The sequence below is a fragment of the Pithys albifrons genome, chromosome 13 (assembly GCF_047495875.1).
Source record: "Pithys albifrons albifrons isolate INPA30051 chromosome 13, PitAlb_v1, whole genome shotgun sequence".
NCBI lineage: Eukaryota > Metazoa > Chordata > Aves > Passeriformes > Thamnophilidae > Pithys > Pithys albifrons.
Window position 1 is genome coordinate 4,641,769 of NC_092470.1, and position 15,332 is coordinate 4,657,100.

General features: G+C 46.0%; 1 protein-coding gene across 1 annotated transcript; it reads left to right on the forward strand.

Moving 5' to 3' along the window:
• Positions 1–5,115: 5,115 nt before the first annotated feature.
• On the forward strand, positions 5,116–14,824 carry LACTB (lactamase beta). Its single transcript, XM_071568866.1, has 6 exons — positions 5,116–5,467; positions 6,965–7,031; positions 8,872–9,062; positions 10,571–10,910; positions 11,205–11,370; positions 13,645–14,824. The coding sequence occupies exons 1-6, from the start codon at positions 5,135–5,137 to the stop codon at positions 14,180–14,182; spliced, it is 1,635 nt and encodes a 544-aa protein (XP_071424967.1). The 5' UTR covers positions 5,116–5,134; the 3' UTR covers positions 14,183–14,824.
• Positions 14,825–15,332: the final 508 nt, after the last annotated feature.

The following is a 15,332-nucleotide window of genomic DNA, read 5'->3' on the forward strand; positions in this document are numbered from 1 at the left end:
TTTGTACACTGATGTGTTTCCCACATGTTCCTTCACTACACAGTTTCAGCTGGTGACAATTATTTTTCCTCTGAGTCCCAAAAGGTTTCAAGTAGACCCTGAATTAAACCTGTGAGGAAATCACCACTGCAAACCTGAACTTTCAAAACTAATGTTTTTGCAAAGAAGAAAAATAAATGTGTGTGCCCTTTGGCTGATCTGTAACCACAGCATGGTCTTCTCAGTATAACATGGGAAATATTTCCCAAGCTTCCATCCTGTTTTTTCTAGGAATCTGGTCAGACTGCATGCAAATTCTGAAACTAAGGCAGTCACAGTGTGGCACTACAAAATTCTTTGCTATTCTGTTTTATTGAAGGTATACAATGCCCAGGTGGCACATCCAGACTACACAGGGAAATGGAGTAAATTAAAGAGTTATGTTCCTTTTATGGCCTGTGTGTGTTGGGGGTGGAGAAGGAATGAAGTTGCCAAGCTGTGTTTCTGCACCAGCCTGCAGGTCTGTGCTCCTGCCTGGGCTCCTGGGGGAGTCTGAGGACCACAACAGGCTTGGGGGGCACATGGCCATGGCCTGACTGTGACCACAGCAGGGGCAGTGTCCTGGTGTGGTGTAGACAAAGCCCCTCGTGTGTAACTGAACTCCTGGAGCAGTTAGGGTTAATAAATCCCTGAATCCCAGTTCAAGCAGGGCTGCTGATGAGCAGGTTGATCTCAGAGTCTGAAGCCTCACTGTTGTTAATGCTGCTCATTCTCCTAGTGCAGACATCTCACATACTTAAAGGTTTATTCCTGGCTAACATTTCCCAGCTAAGCTGTTGGGGAATTCATGTACCTGAAACCTTAGTTTGGAAAAACCCCAAACAACCCAGGGAAGATTTTAATCTTCAGATCAAGCTTGGAGTTTGCACTTATTGATGTACCTTTAGAGGGAAGTGTGCCTGGTTTTGTGGCTGGGTCTGACTGTCCCAGCTCAGTGGTTTTGGTGCACTGTTGCTGCAGAGGGAATCACACAGGTATTACCTTGCTCTGAGAGCTGCTGTGCTGACCAGGAGCAAACAAAAAATGATGTGGATGAGATCAGTAACTCTGTGACAGCCAAGAAAGCTCCCACTGCAGGGGAACAACTCCTTTTGCTTGCAACTGGTTAAACTGGTAAGGGGTTTTACTGCCATCTACTGTACAAACGCTTCAAGCCAGAGGGGGATAAAAACTGTCTTGCCTCTCAAAGAAATTAAATTGCTTCTGAAAAGAGAGAGAGAGAGAAAGCAGAGTTTGATGTCTCTCTTCATCTATCATTCCCTTTATTTGTGTTCTTTTCAAATTCAGAAAGGATTTGGGTCTTCTAAATCTTTCCTGTGCTGAGAGTGGAAACATCAAATCTGATCAAGGGAATTGTTATCCCTTCACTCTTTGCATTTTCCAGCAACATAAATTTCCCACATTTCTATGTATACAGATAATATTTGTAATTTTTCTTCATTTTATGTCCCAAAATATAAATTACAATGGTTTTTGACAACTTTAGCTTTTGTCTGTTAATCATATTCCATTAGATTGAACATTTGTAGATCCAAGAGTTACAGTCTTTAATTACTGGAATCCAGTTGGAATAATGGGAATTTGTTGGATTAATGGAACATTTCATTGTTTTGCAACAAATCCAAACAAAGAAAAGGAGCTTCCTTACGCTGTTACTTTCTACATTTTTAAGAGCCTTTTCCTACACACTCAGCCTTGGAGCTTCTAGTCTGGCTCTGTGGCAGTTACAAATGGTATTTAATAGGATGAAAGAGCAGAGTTGGACTCATGATTTCAGAACTGACCAGCCCTTTATTAGCAGAATATCAATACTAATGACTTGTTTGCTGTCTCTCAAACCTCAGATGTTGTTTGTCAAAAACATTGCCTGTTTTTTTCAATGGAAATGTTATATCATGGAGTGGGTCACTGTAGAGTTTGTCAGTGAACTAGAGGAGCAAGTGAGATCATCACAGCAAAAAATAACATGATCAAATTGCAGACCTACAGCAGGAACAGCCATAATAAGATGTGTTAAACATTGCTGAGACATCAGGATCCACAAAAGCACTTACAGAATTGGAGGAGGACTGAGGGAAGTGCTGAGGTTGTTCTCAAAAGGCTGGGGGTTTTGGTGGTTTGTTTTGAGAGTCATGTTTTAGGAAATGCTGATGAAAACTCACAGTTTGCAAATACCTGATGTTTCCACAAGCTGGTGCCATCAGCAGCAACGAGCAGCTTGTGCTGGAGGGCTGCACCTCTGCAGGACAGAACAAAAGCTGCTGCCTGTGGTCCCCCAGCTCACTTTATCAGCTGAATAAGGCAGGTCTCAACACATGGGCTCTTCAAACCTGGCAAGTGTAGCTTGGCAAGGAGGCAGAGCAGAGCAAAAGTCACCTGGTTTAGTGCTAAACCAACCATGTGGAGCTTTTTGCACCCTGCCAGGGGGGTCTCCAGGTCAACTTTTCTGGCTGTGTCATATAAAGAGGATGGATTACAGCTGAGAGTCTGTGCCTGGACTTCTGAGTGACTGGTGGACCAAAACAGAAGAAAACCATTGTCTTTTTTGTTGGATTAGCCTAGTGCTCACTGTCCTCATGCTCTATTGCTGTCAGTGGGAGGAGAAAACCCTCAAAAACTTGTAGTCCTGATAACTCAAAGTTAGAGACAACAGATAACCCCAGGCTGTGTTGTGCTGCTGGATTGTACACAAAGCTCTTCATTAAGGCAATCAGAGAAAAATGGCAAGCTCTCTTTCTGGCCCATTTAAAAGTGTGATGCCAAAGAGTGTTCCTGCTGAGCAGATTAATATAAGAATGCAGAGAATCCTGCTGCAAAATGCTTCCAGAGTCAGTGTAAGACAGTGAAAATGAGTTACAAGAAAGTAAATACAGCATTTTGTACCAGTTGGTTACTGGGATAAGCAATGGGGTTTTATTGAGAAAATACTAATGAGCAATAAGTGAGGAGAGGAACATCTGGTCTGCATTTGAGTTCACACATGAAAGCTATTTGGGCTGACTTCCTGCCAAATCCTGCAATTTTGGGGGTCATTGGACATGAAGAAGATGGAAATCCCTGGGTTAGCATCTCAAAGCAGTGAGAGCCACACTTGGAAGCACAAGTGGGCAGTCTGTGCCTTTAGAGCCCCTCCTTAGGCTGAAACTTGGCACTAAAGCATGGGAAGATTCAACATTTGTAAGTAATTCTGTCTGTCCTAGATCAAAGTTGCTAATCCTGCAGTTAAAAGTTTTATCTGGGTGTCAGACCAGCTTGCTCTGCTTTCCTTCTCTCTGGCATACCTTGAGCAGCAGGTTTTTTTCATTTGATGCTGCAATCATTTGCTCTTGAGAGCAGAGCTAAGAAAATATGTTGTGGCTTGAAGTGTCCTTCACCTTATCTCTGTGTTTTTCTTACACATCAGTGCAGTGAAAGTGCTGGTTAAACCCAGGTTATTCTGTGCTGGCAGGAGCTACAAACTCAGCTCCATCAGGAGGAAGGGTGGGTGGTGCTGAGCCTCCCAGGGGCTCTGCCCATTCCAGACACCCAGGAAAGAGGATCTGTGCTTTAAAACCTTCCTTTTGAAGGAGCCAGAGTTTGGGGAGGATTCACAGGGATTAGACTCCCATTGCCAGATAATTCCTGTAACTCCACGTGGACACACTGGCGGCTTAAATAAAGGAACCAGCTCTAAACTTCCTGTGCTGGGCACTGCTGAGGCCACGTCAGGCCTTCAGGAAGGACATGGAAGGGCTGGAGTGTATCCAGGGAAGGGAGCTGGGGAAGGGGCTGGAGCAGCTGAGGGAGCTGGGGGGGCTCAGCCTGGAGAAAAGGAGGCTCAGGGGGACCTTCTTGGTCCTTGCAACTCCCTGACAGGAGGGGGGATACAGGAGGAGAGGAAACGGCCTCAAATTGCACCAGAGGAGGTTTAGGTTGGACACCAGGAAGAATTTCTTCACAGAAAGGGAGATTGGACTTTGGAAGGGGCTGCCCAGGGACGTGGTGGAGTCACCACCCCGGAGGTGCTTCAGGAGAGCCTGGAGGTGGCACCGAGTGCCGTGGTCTGGGTGATACGGGGATGTTGGGCACAGCGTGGACTCGGGATGCTGTAGGGCTTTCTAGCCTGGTGGATTCTGTGATGCTGTGAATGGCCCCTCCCTTCGGCCGGGCCGGGCAGAGCCCCGGGAAAGGGCCCGAGAGCGGGAGCGCCCTCGGATCGCGGCACTGGGACCCGCACCGGGGCGGCTCCGCAGGGCGAGCCCCAGTACAGCCCGAGTAGAGCCCGAGTAGAGCCCGTGTACAGCCTGATTACAGCCCGAGTACAGCCCGAGTACAGCCCGAGTACAGCCTGATTACAGCCCGAGTAGAGCCCCAGTACAGCCCGAGTAGAGCCCCAGTACAGCCCGAGTACAGCCTGATAACAGCCCATGTATAACCCATATATAACCCCTGTACAGCCCCTGTGTAACCCGTGTGTAACCTGTGTACAGCCCGAGTACAGCCCATGTACAACCTGTACATAACTGATGTACAGCCCCTGTGTACTGCCCAGGTATAACACGTGTATATCCCGTGTACGTCCCGTGTATAACCCCTGCACATCGTGTATATCCCCAGTACATCCTCTGTGTGTATCCCGTGTATATCCCGTGTGTATCCCATGTACAACCTCTGTATATCCCGTGTACATCCCATGTTTATCCTGTGTATATCCCCTGCATATCCCGTGTCCATCCCGTGTATAACCCCTGTACATCCCGCGTCCATCCCGTGTCTATCCCCTGCATATCCCGTGTCCATCCCGTGTATAACCCCTGCATATCCCGTGTCCAGCCCGTGTATAACCCCTGCATATCCCGTGTCCAGCCCGTGTCTATCCCCTGCATATCCCGTGTCCATCCCGTGTCCATCCCGTGTCTATCCCGTGTCTATCCCGTGTCTAACCCGTGTACAACCGCAGTACACCCCGTGTCCATTCCGTGTCCCCCCCGGTCCGTGCCCTGCCCGCGCTCCCCTCTCGGTCCCTCCCGCGCTGCCCCGGCGGGCTCGGCGCTCGATGTGCTCCGGGCGCGGCTGGCGGTGCCTGTGCCCGGGCGGGGCCGCGTCCGGCCCGGCCATGGCGGGGCTGTGGCGGGGCCTGGGCCGTGCTGAGTTGGGCCGGGCCCTGTTGGGCCGAACTGAGCTGGGAAGGGCCGCTCTGAGCCGTGCTGACTTTGGCCGGGCCGTGCTGGGCCGAACCGAGCCGGGCCAGGCGGTGTCACGGCCCGGGAGGGTCCCCGCGGCCCGGGCCGGCCCGTGGGGGTGGGCGCTGGCGCTGGCGCTCGGCGTGGGGGTCCGCGGGGATGCCGCGGGGGACGAGGCCCAGGCCGGGCCGGACGAGCAGCCGCCGCCCCCGCGGGGCTTCGGGGCGGCCGTGCGGCGGAGCAGGGACCTGCTGCGGAGGGTCAAGGTGCGGGCCGGGGGCTGCGGGGCCGGGAACGGGGTGGCGTCGGGACCGTGGGGAGGAGAGTGGCAGCGTGAGAGGGCACGGAGGGCACGGTGTGTGCAGCTGGGAAGAGACTGAAGGGAGAGCTCACTGCAGGCACTGATCTCTGCTCTGTGGGACCAGGGACAGCACCCAGGGAATGGCTGGAGCTGTGCCAGGGCAGGGACAGGGCACAGGGAATGGCTGGAGCTGTGCCAGGACAGAGACAGCACCCAGGGAATGGCTGGAGCTGTGCCAGGGCAGGGACAGGGCACAGGGAATGGCTGGAGCTGTGCCAGGACAGAGACAGCACCCAGGGAATGGCTGGAGCTGTGCCAGGGCAGGGACAGGGCACAGGGAATTGCTGGAGCTGTGCCAGGGCAGGGTCAGGGCACAGGGAATGGCTGGAGCTGTGCCAGGGCAGGGACAGCACCCAGGGAATGGCTGGAGCTGTGCCAGGGCAGGGACAGCACCCAGGGAATGGCTGGAGCTGTGCCAGGGCAGGGACAGGGCACAGGGAATGGCTGGAGCTGTGCCAGGGCAGGGACAGGGCACAGGGAATGGCTGGAGCTGTGCCAGGCCAGGGTCAAGTTGGATCTCAGGAAAAGGATCTTCCCCCAGAGGGTGGTGGGCACTGGCCACGCTCCCCAGGGCAGTGGGCACAGCCCCAAGGCTGCCAGAGCTCCAGGAGGGTTTGGATGGTGCTCTGGGGCACAGGGTGGGATTCTTGGGAGTTTCCTATGCCAGGGCCAGGAGTTGGACTCAAACACCTTTGTGGGTCCCTTGCAACTCAGGATGTGCCATGATTCTGACTCTGTGAGAGAGTCTTACACAGTGCAACTCTATTAATGTTACCATTATTCATAGTTTATTTATATTAGAAAAGCATCAGATCCATTTTATGTATCTAGTCAGCCTGATTACTTGACATTTCTGCTACCATAACCTTCAACTAAACATAAAAAGCAATATAATATCATTTGAATGAATAATACCCTTCAGATGGTGCTCTGGGGCACAGGGAGTGACTCCTGGGGATGGGCCTGAGCAGGGCTGAGGGTTGAACTGGATCCTTGTGGGTCCCTCCCAGCTCAGAATACTCTCTGATTCTGTTTTAAAAAGCACGTTGCAGTTACTTTGAAAATGCAACTTGAAGCTCCCTTGTTGCAGTTTGCCTGTTGCATATTAACTCAGTCATGTTTGGTTTCTGTTCAGTTTTTCTTGCATGTTCTCTTCCCTAACTGAATTATTAAAGAAATTATTTATGTGGTTATTGTTGTTAGGCTTGTTTTTCCCAGAGGCTGGATTAAAATGACAGCTTTGCAAGAGCAGTTTGTACCTGGTACATAATGTCAACTGTAATCCAACAACAACACACAAGTGTATCTGTAGGATTGCTCTTGCAGTTTAAAGGTTTGGGGAGAGGTGTTTTTTAACTCTGGAGATCTTTCTAAATGTATTCTGTCCATTTTTTTTTGACAGGATGAAGCAGGAATCCCAGGTATAATAGTTGGAGTTTCTGTGGATGGAAAGGAAGTCTGGTCAGAAGGTCAGTGTGTGGGGGGAGTAATTGTTGATGAACAATTTAAAACTGAACAATTCAGACACTCCAATCAGTAGATAATTTGTCTGGTAGAACTGTATGGAGGAAGTAACAAAATGTTCTCTCCACAGGAACTTAATAGTGAAAGTAATAATGGCTCACACTTGGTGACTTGTCTCCCATTTGGGGGCTGAGATGTAGATTTTTCCTGTAGATTTTTCTTGGGAAGATGCTGGGATTTAACTGATGTCATTCCTTCAGAAACTGCAAGCAATTTTCCTGCTTATACAGTTTAGTTTCAAGTAGAGTCTGTTAGTACTGCTCATACCATGTCAACATTTGATGTTGGGGAAAAACCCATCAAAATGTGTATCTGCTCTCAGAAACACTTTCAAAAAACCTGTTGTGTTTTTTTGGGTTTTTTGGACAACTGAAAGGTCGTAGGAAATGGCAACATATTTCATTTTATGTGTTATAGAGTTTGAAGAAAAAAACCTTCATAAGTGAGGTTGTCACTAACTTTCTTCAGCCAGTCTGTTGTTGCATATGTAGAAAGCTGATTATGGGTTTTAATCTCTCTTTCATCAAGACCAGAGTGTGTTGGAGAGCCTCTGGTACCTTCTGTAATGTGCCCCAGTGAGAAAACTGTGCTAAAACTTCATTACAAACTCTCTCAAATCAGAGCTTTGTCTGCTCTCAAATCACCTGGCAATGAAAGCAGAAGTTTTTATAAGACTTCTGTGGAATCCCTGCCTTGACAAGAAAAAATCCCAAACCTGGCTAAAATATGAGAGGTTTGGAAGGTGTTTTCCCTGAGGGAACAGCACTTGTGTGCACAAACACCCTGCAAGCACCTGCGTGGCAGCTGGGGGAGAGAAAGGCTCTTGGGCAACTGGCCTGGCATGGTTTTGTTTCTTATATTTTAGCCAGGTTTGGGATTTTTTGTTGAGTAGTTCATTGTTAGGCTACAGTTTTATATAGGCAGAAGTGCATTGATTGTTTGCAGGCCTTTCTTGTACTGCAAACTACAAATATGTCCTTGCTGCATTTCCTTGCTTTTTATGCTGCAGCATCACTTGCACAGGTCCTTAAACCTGGCTCAGATTGAACACTGCTATTGCAGCTTGATAAAGCCTTATTAATTCAGGGGAATACACTGTTACAGAAACTGTTAAGTGCTCTTTTAATTGAAGTCATGCTGAGGGATGTTGGAACATGGTGTGTAACACCAGTGGTTTTTGAAGCTTTACAGCTCAGGTAATTGCCATGAGTTGGTGAGTGATTTCCTTTCTCAGTTTGTGTATTGATAAAATAAGACCCTTTTCTGCTCTAGCCATTAATCCAGAACAATAAAAGGAGTGTTTATGACTGTTGGTCAGCTATTTTATGGTCTAGATTTGCTCTCTTTGGGTTTTATACATCGAATATTTGAAGATCACAGAATCACAGAATCCCAGACTATTCTGAGCTGGAAGGGACCCACAAGGATCATCGAGTCCAACTCTTAAGTCAATGGCCCACGCAGGGGATTGAACCCATGACCTTGGCATTATGAGTGTAAATTGTGGCTTCATTTTCAATCTCATTTATCATTAGGTTTGTTGTAGTCTTAATGAGTACCTTGGAGTGCCATTGGTTAATACTATGAGTTCTGATTAACTGCTCCTACTGCAATAAAAAGTTATTAACTTAATTGAAGCAGGACCTGGGATAGTCCAATGCTTCATATCCCAGTTTAGCAAGAGGAAAAATATTTAAGGGGCCAGTAAATCTTAATTCATTGCAAATAATTAACAGAGCATGTGTCTGTGCAAAGTCCTTAGCAGAGTGTTCTATTTTCCCCAAGGTCTGGGCTATGCTGACGTGGAGAACCGTGTCCTGTGTAAGCCAGAGACCATCATGAGAATCGCCAGCATCAGCAAGTGCCTCACCATGATGGCTGTGGCCAAACTGTGGGAAGAGGGGAAGCTGGATTTGGATGCTCCAGTGCAGAAATATGTCCCTGAATTTCCAGAAAAACTCTACGAGGGTGAAAAGGTGTGTAACTGTTTATTGGGAGCAGGGCCTTTTTTCCTGGCTGTTCCTGTCACTGCACAGCTGTCTGTGTGCAGGTGCTTGGAGCTGGGCCTGCTCCTGTAAAACACTTAAAATCATTTACACAAGTACTGATGTTGCTGCTCAAAAAAGCAATGCTGGAAATCCAGATCTTCAGTTTTATATCGTGTGTAGTGTGTGCATATATATGTAAATATTTTTACTGTGTTTAATACATGATATTTAGAATCACAGAATCATAGAATGGATTGGGTTGGAAAAGACCTCCAAGATCATCAAGTCCAACCCTTGGTCCAACTCCAGTCCCTTTACCAGATCATGGCACTCAGTGCCACGGCCAAGCTCAGCTGAAAAACCTCCAGAGATGGGGAATCCACCCCCTCTCTGGGCAGCCCATTCCAATGCCTGAGCACTCTCTCTGCAAAGAAGTTTTTTCTGATCTCCAACTTCAATTTCCCCTGGCAGAGCTTGAGCCCATCGTGCCCTCTTGTCCTATTGCTGAGTGCCTGGGAGAAGAGACCAACCCCCACCTGGCCAGAACTTCCCTTCAGGCAGTTCCAGACAATGCTGAGGTCACCTCTGAGCCTCCTCTTCTCCAGGCTAAACACCCCCAGCTCCCTCAGCCTCTCCCCACAGCACTTGTGCTCCAGTCCCTTCTCCAGCCTTGTTGCTCTTCTCTGGCCCCGCTCCAGCCCCTCAATCTCTTGCCTGAACTGAGGGACCCAGAACTGAACACAACACTCAAGGTGTGGCCTCCCCAAGGCAGAGTCCAGGGGAAGGGTCACTGCCCTGGGCCTGCTGGCCACGCTAGTTTGGATCCAGGCCAGGATCCCCTTGGCCTTCTTGGCCACCTGGGCACACTGTTGGCTCCTGTTGAGCTTCCTGTCCCTCAGTCCCCCCAGGTCCCTCTGCCTGGCTGCTCTCCAGCCACTCTGTGCCCAGCCTGGAGCGCTGCAGGGGGTTGGGGTGGCCAAAGGGCAGGACCTGCACTTGGCCTTGTTGAACTCCATCCCATTGGAATCAGCCCATCTCTCCAGTCTCTCCAGATCCCTCTGCAGAGCCCTCCTGCCTTCCAGCAGGTCGACACTCCCTCCCAGCTTGGTGTCATCAGCAAATTTGCTGCTGATGGACTCAATCCCCTCATCTAAATCATCAATAAAGATGTTAAACAGGACTGGACCCAACACAGACCCCTGGGGAACACCACTGGTGACCAGCTGGATGCAGCTCCATTCACCAGCACTCTCTGGGCCCGACCCTCCAGCCAGCTCCTAATCCAGGAGAGGGTACACCTGTCCAGGCCATGGGCTACCAGCTTTTCCAGGAGTATATTATGGGAGACAGTGTCAAAGGCCTTAAAAGGTCTTACAGCTTTGTTCCTTCTCATGGTGAATGTCACTTTTTTGGTGGTTTTGGTGTGTCACTTTTTTGGTGGTTTTGGTGTGTCCTGTCTTTTGATGAAGGGAACTCACACTCTCCTGTCTGCTTAGGTCACTATTACTACAAGACTGTTGGTTTCACACTTGAGTGGGATTCGTCACTATGAAAAAGATATTGCAAAAGTAAAAGAAGAAAAGGAAAAGGCAAACAGAGCACTGAAGCCAACAAAACCCCATCAGGATAAAGAACAAAAAGAAGGCAAGGGGGTTGAAAAGGCTGATTCTGCCAAACCAAGGAGAGAACATGACGGTGAGACAAAAAGCCGAAATTCAAAACCTGGCAGGAGAGACAAGGAGTTTGAGCAGGAAGAGTATTATTTGAAGGAAAAATTTGAAAGTGTGATTGACTCACTGAAGATATTTAAAAATGATCCTTTATTCTTTAAACCAGGTGAGTTTCTATTAATTTAGTCCAAAATGGGCTCTTCTGGTGAGGTTTTTGTTTCAAGTAGTTTTACATGCAGTGAGGATGGTAAAGTCCAGTAAAGAATTCTTTGTGTGGGGGTTTGTTCTGTTCTGCAGTGCAGAATTTCCCAGGGCCTGGTATGATAAGCTTGTCATTCACATAGTGTTAAACTGAGGGTGGAGAGGTAATCTTTTAATTGATTATTCATATGGTTGTGATTCCAGTTAAGCATCACGTGATTAATGGATTTTTTTCCCTTTCTCCCTGTGTTTCTTCAAGGCAGTCAGTTCTTGTACTCAACATATGGCTTTACCCTCTTAAGTGCTGTTGTGGAAAGAGCTTCAGGACAAAAATTCACAGATTACATGCTGAAAATGTTTCGTGATTTGGATATGCTGTCAACTGTACTGGATGACAATGAAGCAATGATATATAACAGAGCAAGGTAAACAAGGATGAAACTTGGTTTTCCCCCAACAACTGTCACTCTTTCTGTCTTTAAGTCAACTAAATTAGAACTGTGTGATTTTTTTCCAGGCTTTTCCATGAAGTGTTGCAGGTTATCTCAAAGTTTAGTCATGTGGCTGGTTCCATGGTATTGATTCTGTAATAAGTGTGTAAAATTACAGGGTAGGAAATAAGTATTTTCTGTTTTAAGAGTAAATATGGGGGGAAGTGGTAGAGGTGACTTAAAAATTTACAATTATTTTAGGTACAAGTAAGCACATAAGTGTAAATAGAGTAAAATAAGGAGTAACTAGGAGATAATGTTGGCCTATATAATTGCCTTGGTTTGCTTAATATACTGGCATTTTAATAGTTCAGTGGAATTGTAAAAGTCTCACATTAACACAGGGTTTTCATAAATCAAATTGCATTACCAATTTGGACCAGAATTAAAATTCTGTTGAACATGAAACATGTTTTACCAATTGATTTTTAAATTAATTTAACATGGGAAAAAAACACACACCCCAAAAAAACCCTAAACAAACAAAATTAAAAAAACACACACACAACAACAAGCTCAGAGAAATTTATGTAACTGGATAATCCATTCCAGTACAGAGGATAAGGCTGAAGTTTCTTGCCTGTCTCTCTTTTATTTTATTAACCTGAACTCTGCAATGGATAATTGACTCACCTGGTCAGTTTTGGTGTGGGACAGAAATTCTGTTGAATGACAAAGCAAGTTATGGTGAAAGTCTCATGAAAATGAGACTCAAACTTTTTACAAGCTTGGCTTGTACAATGCTCCCAAAGGACAATGCAGATGTTGAATGTGAGGTTTGTGGCACTTCCATACAGGAGTGTCTGTGCAGTGTGTGTGCACACAAAGCCTCTTGTAAAGGTTCAGGGGTGGCTTTGCTGCTGCATTCTGAGGTGCTTTGTGCTGGTATTTAGTTTGCTTGCAAACTTTCAGAGCCTCTGTAGGCTTAGAAGCTCACCTGGATGTTCGTGATGTTCTCATAAATTATCAAGCTTGTACAGTCAAGTTTATTAAACATGTGCATATTTTAATCCTTTTATAAACTGCAGTATGGTAGGAATGAAAGAATTGGGACAGGTGCTGTTCTGGGGGTCTTCTTTGGGCTAATTGTTAAGCAAAACTGAGATGTGATGGGTGTGTTTCCACAAATGGTAGCTTGGTGCCTCAAGATAGAGTGTACTGACATCTTGAGTCTTGTTTAATGGTTTGGTTGTACTATATTTAACTGATAGGAAAACGTTTAAAATCCATGTTGTAGATCTTTAGTGGTGTAAGTCAGGCATTTCAGTGTCTTTGTAACAGGGTCTTTTTGTGCTCAAAAAACTCACTATGGGGACAATGATAAACTAAATCACTGTCAGAGCTGATGGTGGTCTTGGATCTTGGACCATTCATCTCTCTTCCTTTGCTTCAACCTCTGGTTTTCAATATTACAACTTTCAGAAGTTTCCTAAAAGCTTTCCAAACTAGATAGGGTTGTCCCTTTTCAGAATTCTCCAAGTAATAGATGGACCTTCTGTGGTCTAAAGACCAAAGCTTGAAATTCATTGGTTTATATATATATATATATATATTTATATATAGAGAGAGAGAGGGAGAGAGGGATATGTGTATATGTGTGTATATATATATGTATATACACATATATATGAAATCAATCAAGTCATGATTGGACTGTTTCTAATTTGTGTTTTGCAAGACTCTTTCATGCTTCTTGCTTTGTTGTAGATTATGGCAACCATAATGAGGCAGTGAGGGGAAATCAGTCACAAGTGGAAGCTACTGACTCAGAGCAGTCACCCAAGACCAGTGAAAATTCAGCTCAGTGTCTGATAATCATGAGGTAGTTGGAGGATTCCTCCTCCTTTAAGACACTTCAAATCGAGGACAGGGATTTAACAAAAATTCTGTGTTGGCTGATGTACTGATTTCTGTTATATCTCTTATTTGTTTATTGCCTTTCGTCTTAGTATATCCTAAGAGTAAGTAGAAGGATTAGTACTTTCATTAAGACTAAGTTTCTAACCTAAGAAGTCACCTTAATTTTTGTTTTCCTGTCTGAATTTCTCATTGATTTTTCTGCAATAAATATACTCAAGAAAAATATACTTTAAAAATAGTCCATGAGATGAAGCTAATACATCCTCAGTTGGCTCTTTAAGGTTGGGCAGCCTAAAATATTTGTGCACAGTGTGTGGGAATGACAAGTTGAATGTTCTTGGTTCGTAGGTGTTACGTTTACAACAAGAAGGGACGGCTGGTGAACGCGCCCTACGTGGACAACTCCTACAAGTGGGCTGGTGGTGGCTTTCTGTCCTCAGTGGGGGACCTCCTGAAGTTTGGGAATGCCTTGTTGTACAGTTACCAAGCGGGACAGTTTAAAAGCAGCACTGGCAAACTTCTCCCTGGGTACCTCAAACCGGGCACAGTCGCAATGATGTGGACCCCAGTGCCCAAAACAGAAGTGTCGTGGGACAGGGATGGCAAATACGCCATGGCCTGGGCTGTGGTGGAGAAGAAGCAGGAGTGTGGCTGCTGCAGGCAGCAGAGACACTACACATCCCACACGGGAGGGGCCGTGGGGGCCAGCAGTGTCCTCCTCATCCTGCCTGAGGAGCTGCGCCCCGGGGCTGGCGCTGCCCCTGCCCCGCCCAGGGGAGTCATTGTCACCATTGTCTGCAATATGCAGTCCGTGTCACTCAGCAGCACTGCCTTAAAGATCGCCAGGGAATTCGACAAGGAGAGACAGGCACAATATACAGACTAGAACCCAGGAGATGATGTAACAGAACTCACTACTGGACATGAAAAATAAAGGGAGAGGGGTGTAAGGGGACTCTGAGATCACTGAGAACATGTGAAGAAAAAGCATCAAAAATTCACTTCATTAACCTCTGCTAGTGGTGCTAAACTTTAACTGGAATTCCTGTCTCAGGGAAGTTCCTAACTTACAGAAAGGAGAATGTAACAGTCAAAGTTGACTTCCTCTGGTACATGTGTAAATATCATTATAGTAGCAGGTTATTTTTATCAACTAGTGAGACACTTGACCGAGATTTAAAACAACTAACATTATTTTTTGCACTAAGAAGTACAAAAAATTATCTGCCTTGAATGTTAAACTTTTGAAAAACTTCACATCTTGCTTTGAGCACACGAAGATGTTATTTGTTGTTCTCACCATTCCAGTCTGCCAAACTGTTCAGTATTACTTTTTAAAGAAAAATGGTTTCACTGTTGATTTTTGCTTTCCCATAGCACATTTCTTATTTGCTTAAAAAAACCCAACAACCCCCAAATCTTGATGCTACCTCCAGAAAGCAGATTTATACCAGAAGCAGGCAGGTTGTTATGGATTAGAAAAGAATGAAGCTAGAGCAACATTAAGTAAAAATCTTTTTGTTATTCAGATGTTCTCTCATCCATTTTTATTGGACACAGAGAATGTGTGAAAATAGTTTACTGTGCAATAAGGGTATTATTGCTACAGTCAAATACACCCAAATGTCACAGTGTGCTGAGCTGCCAAACTGTCCCTTTGTTTTTGAATGATACACATGCTAACTTGGTAGCCAGAGATGGCACTGTATTCTGTAATGTAATTATTCCTTTATATACAGGAATTAGGAACTCAGTAAAATTCAAAGCTCATTCTTGAAGCCAGGAGTAAAAGTCTCATAGACTTTTGAGATTTATTTTTTTTTAAACCACCTCATTTTCCATGTGGAGGTGTGCCTCAAGGAGTTTCTTTTGCCCAAGGCTGAACAAGAATTGTGATGTCTTCCAAAGAAGCATTTTCATAGAATTACAGAATCATTCAGGTTGGAAAAGCCCTCCAAGATCATGGAATCCAACCTTTGACTGATCACCAATTTGTCAACTAAACCAGAGCACTCAGTGCCATGTCCAGTCACTCC